At 35.0% G+C, this 10,922-nt stretch overlaps 2 protein-coding genes across 2 annotated transcripts; one reads left to right on the top strand and one right to left on the bottom strand.

The window, feature by feature from the left end:
* Positions 1–495: 495 nt before the first annotated feature.
* LOC143586177 (phospholipase D alpha 4-like) lies at positions 496–5,501 on the top strand. The gene is made up of 4 exons (XM_077067779.1): positions 496–693; positions 2,390–2,950; positions 3,758–4,952; positions 5,031–5,501. Exons 1-4 carry the CDS (start codon positions 607–609, stop codon positions 5,435–5,437), a joined length of 2,250 nt encoding a protein of 749 aa, XP_076923894.1. The 5' UTR covers positions 496–606; the 3' UTR covers positions 5,438–5,501.
* Positions 5,502–6,215: 714 nt separating this feature from the next.
* LOC143586862 (R-linalool synthase QH1, chloroplastic-like) lies at positions 6,216–10,163 on the bottom strand. The gene is made up of 8 exons (XM_077068320.1): positions 10,063–10,163; positions 9,215–9,524; positions 8,836–9,109; positions 7,643–8,015; positions 7,343–7,561; positions 7,119–7,257; positions 6,786–7,034; positions 6,216–6,685 (listed from the first exon to the last, which is right to left on the bottom strand). The coding sequence occupies exons 1-8, from the start codon at positions 10,161–10,163 to the stop codon at positions 6,386–6,388; spliced, it is 1,965 nt and encodes a 654-aa protein (XP_076924435.1). The 3' UTR covers positions 6,216–6,385.
* Between the last annotated feature and the right edge of the window lie 759 nt (positions 10,164–10,922).

Below are 10,922 nucleotides of genomic sequence, written 5' to 3'. Positions count from 1 at the left end.
TTATTTTTCCTGTCTTAGAAAAAACTAAAACTTAAAAATATATAAATATAATGGTTACTATATTACTTTAATTGTTTGTTTATGTATACTATATTCTAATTATTATTCATAAGATAAATCATGTCCTAGCATGTGTTACATTAGAGAGTTCTCCTCTTGTGGTAATACAACGATTATATTCCTGCCAGAGTGCGGTAATCTAAACACAAGAAATACGGCGTTTAAATATATATATATATATATATATATATATATATTATTTTTGTTCTCACAACAAATTTAATGGTCTGGAGTGAGATTACCATATATGTATATATTTATGTTCTTTCTTTCCAACATTTATCAAAACATAAGATACAACTAGCTTAAGCTAGATATGATGTTTGATGTAAACCTTGAATGAAATAAGATAAAACAAACTGAAGAACCTGTACTTGAAGAAAAAGCAAACAATGTAGGCTTAAAGGTTGCCTCTAAGTTTCAAACTGTAGACTTTTATAAGTTTTCCAAAACTGTAGTTCCACTCAAAATGCAATATTTGTTTTCATATGTTCATTACCTCTTTTCTATAAAGATTGGTTTCATTGTATATATGTTACACAAACAATGCAAGGTAAACTAATGTTTTTTCATGGAACACTTGAAGCTACAATCTTCCATGCCACGCCTTATTCACCGCCGTTTCTACTAAATGTACGTATCGCATTTCAAAATCTACCTCATATATGTAACTCATTACGAGTTTATTATGGTTTTTAACTTTTTATGACTAGTACTATACTTATGAATGAGTCGATTCGTATATTAACTGATCTCCTCAGGGTGATATTGAATAACATTAGTTAAATAACTAAATAGATTAAATAAAGAGTAAGCTGAGGTTTTCGTCCACGTGGTTTGTCTAAATATGCGGTTTTTAGTCAAATAGTTTCAAATTTAAGATTTTCGTCCCTGTGGTTTCATTTCACTTGAAATTAAACCCGACCCCACTAACCCCATTAAGCCTTGTCGCTAAATCCATCAGTGTGCCCCCACACGTGAGGGGGCAGTTTTGTCTTTCTTCTTCCCAAATAATCAACAGTCCTAATTCACAAGCCCTTTCATGTGAGGGGGTGGGGTGTATTTAAAAAAATGACAAAATTGCCCCTAACGTAAGGGCACGCTGATGGTTTAACGACTAGACTTAACGGGGTTAGTGAGGTCGGGTTTAATTGCAAGTTAAATGAAACCACATGGACGAAAATCGTAAATTTGAAACTATTGGACTACAACTTCATATTTAGACAAATCACAAGGACGAAAACCGCATTTTACTCTAGATTAAAAGAGCAAAAGAATATAATTGTAATTCATAAAACATACTAAATCATTTTATTTAAAAATTTAAATTATTAAAGAAATAACAAAAGTTTTGTAATTCTGTTTGACACACTAAATGATTGTGCCCAATATATATATATATGATAAATATCATTACAGAACACTTAAATTATTTAAGAACTTGAAGGAACCATTGAAAACTAACGTTTTTTATAAAAATGTTTGTATGTTAATGTTATTTGAGTGTAGTTTCATCATTTTGTATATCTATATTTATAATTACAGTTTTGAAAATTAGTTTTTATACATATCTATGTTTTATTTTACACCTATGTAAATTTGTTAATAAATAAATTTTACATATATGTAAACTTGTGATTTATATATGTAATCAAAATTTTTTATATAAAATATGATAAAACTACTCTTAAATAATGTTAGTATATAAAAAAAATTAAAAACATGTTTGATTGTTTAGAGTTCCTAACGGTTCTTAACTTTTTTGGAGTTCTTATATATATATATATATATATATATATATATATATATATATATATATATAGAAAAGAGTTCAAATAAAAAACAAGTGTTTTGTGAGAAGTGTGAGAAGAGCTTTAAATAAAAGAAACCACAAAAATATATATATATATCTTTTAGGTTAACTGAATCATCCCGTTTGACCTAAGGGTGACAATTTTCGACACAATCCGTACATAACAGGAAAATAATCAGGTTTTTTGTTGGTATATCAAATATGTTTAAAATAATTAGTCGGGTTGGAGGTTGACTTGTTTAATTAAACAAGTCTTTGTTCTGGTTCACTTGTTTATGACACGTTTAACCCATTCTTTTACACCCCACTAACACGATTAACACGTTTACAATTATCACCTGCCACTCTTTTAACACGTTTTAGGTAAATGAGTTAAACGTGTCATATTTGGGTTACACAATTTTAAGTGTGCGCATTAGAGTTGACGTTTTTGACACGAATAATAATATGGGTCCCAGCAACCCGTCTTGACACTCTTAGTTTGACCCAATACTGATCGGTTTTTAGCTTTTACAGTGCATAAATCCAACTGGAGCGCCAACATACGTTACCATCAAAATAGACCACAAAAAGATAGCATCAACAAGTCACGAAAGTGACCGCGTTTGGAACCAAACATTACGTGTTCTATGCGCGCACCACATAAATGCGACAATAACAATAACCCTCAAGACAAAATGCACAATACTCGGAAAAGTCAACATCCAAGCTCATCAGTTGTTAGAAAAGTCAAACCTGATTGATGGTTTGTTTCCAGTGTGCATGGAAAATGGGAAGCCACATCCACAAGTGAAAATCAGACTCATGTTATGGTTCAAACCCGCACAACTTGAACAAAACTGGGCGAAAATTATAAATAATAACCGGTTTAATGGGCTGAGGGATGCTACATTTCCACAAAGGAGTAACTGCAGTGTTACATTGTATCAAGATTCTCATCATTGTCTTATGTTTCAACCGCCGGTTGATGTTTGCGGGTCACGTAGAAACCTTTGGGAAGATGTTTTTGTAGCCATTGAAGGTGCCAAACATGTTATTTATATTGCAGGATGGTCTTTCAATCCTCACCTCATTCTGGTAAGAAAATAAAAATCTTATCAAAACTATATTAGTGTAAATATTATAGTTTGGAAGATAGGGGGGCCGTTTTTCATACGGGCCGGGTTAAGTTGCCTTGCATATATATGTCATTCTTGAATATGCTAATTATGTTCACAAAAATTAAATCTTTTTGCAAAGATATATAAACTTGTATGCATTAGAAAGACAACCCAACTCAAATGGGTACTAACTACTAAATACTAAGTGACACATCTAGAACCATCAAAATTTTTAACTTTTTATGTGTAAACGAGTTGCGCCACTAGTGAGCTACTTGTGATCAGCTCGCTAAAAGCTCGAACAGCCAAGCTTAAACGAGCTCGAGCTTGTAATGCAGCTTGTTTAATATATGAGCTAAGACCTGACAAAACGGGTGGGTCTCGTCAGGTTGATTATAGAAAAAGGGTTATTTGGGTCGGGTCAGAACATGCTGATTTAAAAAATGGTTATTTTGAAAAAGAAAGAGTGTTTATTCTTTTTCAAAACAACCATTTTGAGCTAACATGAGACAAATTATGATAATAATAATAATAATAATATATCTAATGTTACACATAAATTATAAGTATAAATTTTTATAAATAAAATAATTGAATGATTAAGAAAACAATAAATCAGCCAAACTCAAGTCTAAAACACTACTCACGGGCCAAACTTGAGCTTCAGAAATAGTGCTATAAATGAGCCACACTCGAGCTCTCTTAAGTTAAACAAGGCGACCTTGGGCTCGGCTCCTTTGCCCCCTTATCGTAGCACGACTAACCCGTTAATTAAATACCACAGGTGAGGGATTTGGAAACAGAAATCCCACATGCAAGAGGAGTAAAGCTAGGTGAGTTGCTTAAAAGAAAAGCAGAAGAAGGTGTGGCAGTAAGAATCATGATCTGGGATGATGAAACTTCACTACCAATCATCAAAAACAAAGGCGTAATGGGAACCAACGACGAAAACGCCCTCGCATTCTTCAAACCAACAAAAGTTGTCTGCAAATTATGCCCAAGATTATCCCACAACCTCCCAACAATATTCACACACCACCAAAAAACCATCACAGTTGACACACGCGCGCACTTGTCCTCAACCAAACGAGAAATCATTAGCTTCATCGGTGGCATAGATTTATGCAACGGTCGATATGATACCGAACAACACTCCCTTTTCAAAACTCTTGTTAATGAATCACATGCAAATGATTTTTACCAAACAAGTATTCCCGGTGCCTGCTTTAAAAAAGGTGGGCCCCGGGAACCCTGGCACGATGCACATGCATGTGTCAGGGGAGAAGCTGCATGGGATATAATGCAGAACTTTGAGCAACGATGGGTCAAACAGTTCGACCCATCGTTTCTCATTCCCGTTAATAAAATAACGGAACTTGAACATGACTACTCGGTTAACTCAACCGAAAGAAACTGGAACGTTCAAGTTTTTAGGTCAATAGACCACGTGTCAGCTTCGTTCAACGGTAAAGGGAACTTTACAGTTGAACGAAGCATACACGAAGCGTATGTAGAGACAATTAGGCGAGCCGAGAGGTTTATATACATCGAAAACCAGTATTTTATCGGGGGATGTCATTTATGGGAAAATGACAAATATTCGGGATGCGGGAACTTGATTCATATTGAGATTGCACTTAAGATAGTGAGTAAAATCAAAGCGAAAGAGCGGTTTGCAGTGTATGTTTTGATACCAATGTGGCCCGAAGGTGGGCCCGAGAGCGAATCGGTGCAGGATATATTGCATTGGACAAGGGAAACAATGAAGATGATGTATGGTTTAATAGGAGAAGCTATTAAAGATAGTGGTGAAAATTTGCATCCAAAAGATTATTTGAATTTTTACTGTCTTGCTAACCGCGAAGACGAAAACCGAGGCGAGTATGTCCCGATGTACCCGCCTCATCATGGTACACAATACTGGAATGCTCAACAACATAGGAGGTTCATGATTTATGTACATTCAAAACTCATGATTGGTAATCATCCATATAACTTTTTTTTTTTTAATTTTATTAATTTTTTTTTATAATCTAAATGTTGATTAAAATTTGCAGTGGATGATATTTACATGATAATAGGATCAGCAAACATAAACCAGCGGTCAATGGATGGTCAACGGGACACGGAGATTGCGATAGGATGTTACCAACAGACAAACAAAGGAGATATTTATGGTTACCGAATGTCGTTATGGTACGAACATACTGGACGAACAGAAGGTGTTTTTGAAAATCCCGAGAGTTTGGAATGTGTGGTGATGATGAGTCAGTTTGGGGAGTTGATGTGGCAGATTTATTCGGGTGACGAGGTTATAGATATGGAAGGTGTACATCTTGTTGGTTATCCTGTTAATGTAACACGAGAGGGGAATGTTGAGGACCGGTTGGATCACTTTCCGGACACGAAAGCACAAATAAAGGGAAAACGATCGAAGATTTTACCACCAATCTTTACTACATAAACATACAGATATTGCAGCAAATTGAGCAACCCATGAACATGTGTTCAGATGATTTGAAATTACTTGTAATGCATTCATTAAAAACTAACTTGTTACAAAATTATATTAAACTAACTTGTTACACATTATATTGTACTTATTTTAGTCTTACCTGACACGTTTATTATTATTAATATAACAAAAGCTAACCTGTTTTTACCCGTTACCCGACCTGCATAGTAAATTTTGGATCTTACCTATTTGGGAACTTCAAATATAGATCAAACTTGCTGTTCCCAAATCATCAGTAAATGTATTTCCAGCATCTAGAATCACGTTCATCTGCAACGCAACATACAAAGAACAAATATTACAAGGGGAATTAGTTCTCGCAGTTCCTAACCGTAGCACAGCCCTATATATATTAATCCCATATATTTATCAACCATATAATTTAATGAAAATTTTAAGATTTTTATTAATTTTGGCACTCCGTTGGACTACTTGTATAGGATGAATATATATAGAAGCTGTGCAACTGGATGAATATATATAGGGCTTCCAGCGAAATCTTTTTGGCTTTGGACAAGCTTCTTGGATAAGTGGCAAAATCTGGTTGGTAAAAATCTGTTCGAGTTCTGATCGTTGATTTGACAAGATTTAGAGGTGGAAATTTTTAGAATAAGATGGTCATATCGACCTTTTGTTGACTTTGACAGGTCAAGTGGACATTATGGTCGTTTTCGCTATGGTATTTATTGATAATTACCATTTTACCCTTTGTGTGTATTGATGTATTGATAATTACCTGAACTCAGTAACAACATTCAACATAACCATTCGATCTCCATTACATTAGACTAAGTCATTGCTACTTCTTGGAAAGTAAAAAATATGGATACAATAATGTGATCTTATTTTACTAATAAGTCCACGTCCAACAAATACTACACCTATTGATCCTGGCTGCTAGTTCGCGCCCTGAACTGGATTGAACAATAGTGATAACACATGAGACTCGGTAATATACGGATGACCGTGCCCATCTCCATCATTGTACATGAATTGTGTCATCCTAGGTATGTTTGTAGCACAGTCGATAAACTCCTTTGAAAACTCACGATAACCACACGCTCGTTCTTTGTTAAGCTTCTTCCACGTCGCTTCGATCAAGCCTTTGATGTACACTCTAGCTTCTTCTTCGGTTGCACCTGTGTCATTCATGTAACACTGGATTGATTTTGGAATATCTCCCCTTGCAATTTCCTCCTTCAAGTAGCAAGACAAGACAGACAACATTCAAGTGGTGGTGTTATAGGTTTTTAATAAAATAGTCACTTAACGTAATTTAGGCACGTTAAAGACATACCGACGATGTCCCCAAGTCATTAGCAAGTCGGAAGATTGTTGATGAGTAGCGAATTATATTCTCAGCTCTTTCCATGCTTGTCAACATTTCTTCACTTGAACTAAACGGTGTTAAACAATTAACGGTCATGAGTATTATAGGACCACCGATCGATACATAAGCATTGTCCAAATACTCTTGGAGTGTTGGTTTATGTCCACTGTGGTACCAACGTGCTTCCACCATGTATGTCTTGATATAGTCTGCCCACTGCATGATAATTAAATCCGAATGTCATTCGAAAAAATTATAATGTTGAAGCAAGCAATCACATCGATATTGAAACAAACTTACTCCTTTCTTAAGATATGGAAGTGTCAGGAATCCAGTCTCGGTAAGTATGTTATATGAAATCTCATTTATGGTATTGTAGAATCCCAAAAATGCTATTTTCATATAATCTGGAAGGTCTTTCATTGCATTCACATCCCATCTACAAATTAGAACCCATCAATAAGCTTAGCTTGCGGGTTGATAAACGTGCACCAGAAATTAATTAAGGGTATGTTAGTTTTAACCTGTCAACGATATCAGTAAATCGTTCAAGTTCGTCCAAAGTACCATAAACATCGTACACATCATCGATGGATGTAATCAGGGAGTTAACCATTGTAAGTATTCTCCTTCCAAGACTAAACTTTGGGTCGTAACTAAAACCAAGAGACCACATAAAATGCTCCACCAATCGGTCTCGAGCAAAGCTCAATTTCTCATCCCATCTTGTATTGTTCCACCACCTACACACATGCATGTATCATTTGCACACCTGAATATATATTAAACTAGCATATTATATATAAACCATAAATGAATGATACCGTGATGTGTGCTTTAGATCTTCAAGGTGGATAGCTTGGCTCATATCAAAATCAAGTTTTGCAAGCTCGGTCACAATGGAAATCGATCCATTTTGTTTTTCATATACTTCAATGTACCATTTTGCCTCAACTCTCGGTACTCTCCAATGCAATGGAAACTCCAAAGCATGGCTTACTAGTGACGATAAACCACCATTAATATTTCCCAGATTTTCTTTCAGATATTTGGTTGTCAACTCTTTAACCTCGTCTAAAATGCTTTCATTCTCAAAACAAAGATAAGAAGCCTCATACAAGTTAAGTACGGTCACCATATCCTCTGTTAGGTGTGGCTTAGCATTTTGAATGGTGTCCTTGAAGTTGTTAAGAATCTCTACATTTAAACAGTTAAAAAACCATCATGTTATCTTTTGTTGAAAAATAACTGAAAGTTTTAAACAACATATATAGTATGTTTCCATGTAGACAGTTGTTTGCAACAATAAGTGTTTGTGGGGTGCAAACAAGCCGAGCCACTCGTGAGCTACTCGAGATCAGCTCGTGAAAAAGCTCGATCGAGTCGAGCTTAATCGAGCCCGAGCTCGAGCCTAAAAGTAAGTGCGTATAACAAACGAGCCTGAGCCCGAGTTTCACTTATCGAGCTCGAGCCGGCTCGCGATCCTAAACGAGCCTGTCAGTTATATAACTTTTTAATGTATATATTTATTAATTATTAGTTAATATATATAATGTCATAAAAAATAACTAAATAATATATAATATAATTGAAAGAAAGATATATAAAAATAAAAATATAAATAAATATAAAAAAAATTAATTAAGAAATAGTAAACGAGCCAAGCTCGAACTCCGTGTAAGTTAAAGGAGCAAAGCCATTTGCAATACAAGACAACAAACAATAAAGTTTTTATACCGACAGAAAGGATAAATGATATACATATATACATGCAAAACAAAAATGTGGTCCAAAAGCTGTGTACTTATTACTCCTGAATGTGTAATAAGACAACATACAATAAGACAGCATGTTAATTTGTTCTGACCATGTCTATTCTTAGTTCTATACATTGAAGAGCTTTTACACGTTAGGAGTTACAGTTTCATGTAAATCATTATATTATGATTTAAATAAAAGTGTAACTTCTGAAGATATGTACTTAATATTAATTATATAAATATTTTTTTTTCAGTACCTTGAGGAACTTGATAACCATGTTGTCTCAGTAGTCTAAATCCAAGTGCTTTAAGGTTCAAACTCAGGTCATCCCACTTGGCTTGAGTTTGATAATAACCGGAGTAAATCGACTCCAATGCATCTCTTATCTCATTATCAAAATGATAACTGATTCCGAGTCTTTGCAAATCATCAATCAGCTCGAGAGCTCTCGAAACATCTCCAACTTGGCGTCTGATTAACATCTTGACCGTGTCCTTTAACGCATTCGCTCGTGCGACATAACTTTCTCCCTGCATTCATGCTTACGAGTCAGTTTTTGAACGTACATGTATGATCAAAACAAGTTATATTATTAATTATTTGGAAAATTAATAACAGTTGTCGCGCGTACTTACTGTGTAATTACTAGAGAATGACTGAATGTGATCAAATGACCATAATGTGGGGTCATAGTTTGCAGATCGTCTAACAACGGGTGGTTCGACCACGACTGTTGTCGATTGTGACGAATGCGGCTTGTGAACGTTAGAACCGCTTCTTACGATAGTAGAACATTTATAACCTGGGATAGGAAAGGCGAGCAAGCACATGGACGCCATTGAAATTGAAGGAGAATGTAACAAGTTGTGGTGAGGTCTGCTTAAGTTATCATATGTGATTGTCCTTATATAGGCACACTTGACTTGACACTTCAAATAAATTCTTCTAAGGATAATTCAGGTGGCAGTTAGTTATTAATGTTGTTAACTATAAAAGCAAAAGGAGTTAAGTGGTCAGGTTGCAGGTGGTTGGATGTGGTCTAGGGATCTGCTTAGTGCTAACCATGCATTGGTTGCATGTGGTCTAGACTCTGGGGAGTGTGTCAGTCTGAAATATTCATGTTTGCCATTAAACTGTTGCATATCCACACAAATATATTAAGCATTCACTTCCTAAAGTCATTCCACTCCATGACCTTAACCGAAAGTGATTGTCTCTCTGTTCTCATGTGTAATCTCCGGGCTACTTTAGTCGTTCTCCACAACTCTTTTCACTTTCTACCTTTAATGTACATTCACAACTCAACTGTTGTAAATATTCACTAATATATGTTTATAACTTCTTATATATTCACTACTATTAAAATGCATGAGTGATCTTTTAGACACCAATATATGCTGCTTACAATGAAAAAAAAAATATTAATTTATTATAGAGATTACAAGCATTTATACCTCGTCATCTTCATCTTCTTGGGCTTCACTCTTGTTTTTGAAACGTTTTATCTTTTTTGTCGGTCTTTTTAGGCTTCACAATAGTCATAGCCTCCAACAGCTTGTAAGTCCTCTGCTTTTGGGCTAGCATTGTTGCAGGCTCTTGTTGTTGTCAATAAAGCTATTATACAAAAGTAACAATTATACTATCAAAATCAAGAAGAATGGTAACACTAACATGCAATTTGATTTGAATAATACATGAAAACAGAAAGAAAACTCTCGTTTGATCGGAACTCTTGTGTTCAACCTTCGTGAAGAGTTCTTTAGCAGACATCCATGTGTCTGTTTAAAGATGACACCCCCATGTCTTTAAGATTATTAAATACATCAAAAGGTGATGAAGATTTCTTATAGCTAATATAGGAGTAACAAATATCCATCAAAATCATGATTAAACAATATGGCATGAGAAGTTAACAAACAATACATGTACATAATCAGGTTCAAAGATAAGTTACCTAGGGTAATCGTGTGCTGGACGACGGTTGTGCATACCAAAACACACAAAGAGATCAAGTTACGTGACGCCAAAGTCTTCAAGTGGTCAGTCCCCATATCTAAGTACTCCCAAAAGGCACAAAAAAATGCAAGTAAATCAAATCATGACAGACGGGGAGGGAGGAGCCTAATAATCCGGAATTCTCAAATGAATTACATTCACTCACGTCTCACGGCATTAAGTAGACAACAAGGAAATAAGGACTAAACATCAATACTAGAGAATTTATGCTAGTGCTAGTACAAAGGAAATAAGCCCAAAGCACCTGAGAACACATGCCATATTACTCAAAAAGTTAACGTAATAAAACGAGGTACACCTAGCTAAATTTATATTAATAATGGTGAC

The sequence above is a fragment of the Bidens hawaiensis genome, unplaced genomic scaffold (assembly GCF_021521415.1).
Source record: "Bidens hawaiensis isolate Kalapana, Puna unplaced genomic scaffold, B.hawaiensis_p1.1 tig00001575_1, whole genome shotgun sequence".
NCBI lineage: Eukaryota > Viridiplantae > Streptophyta > Magnoliopsida > Asterales > Asteraceae > Bidens > Bidens hawaiensis.
This window is presented reverse-complemented; position numbering and strand designations above follow the sequence as displayed.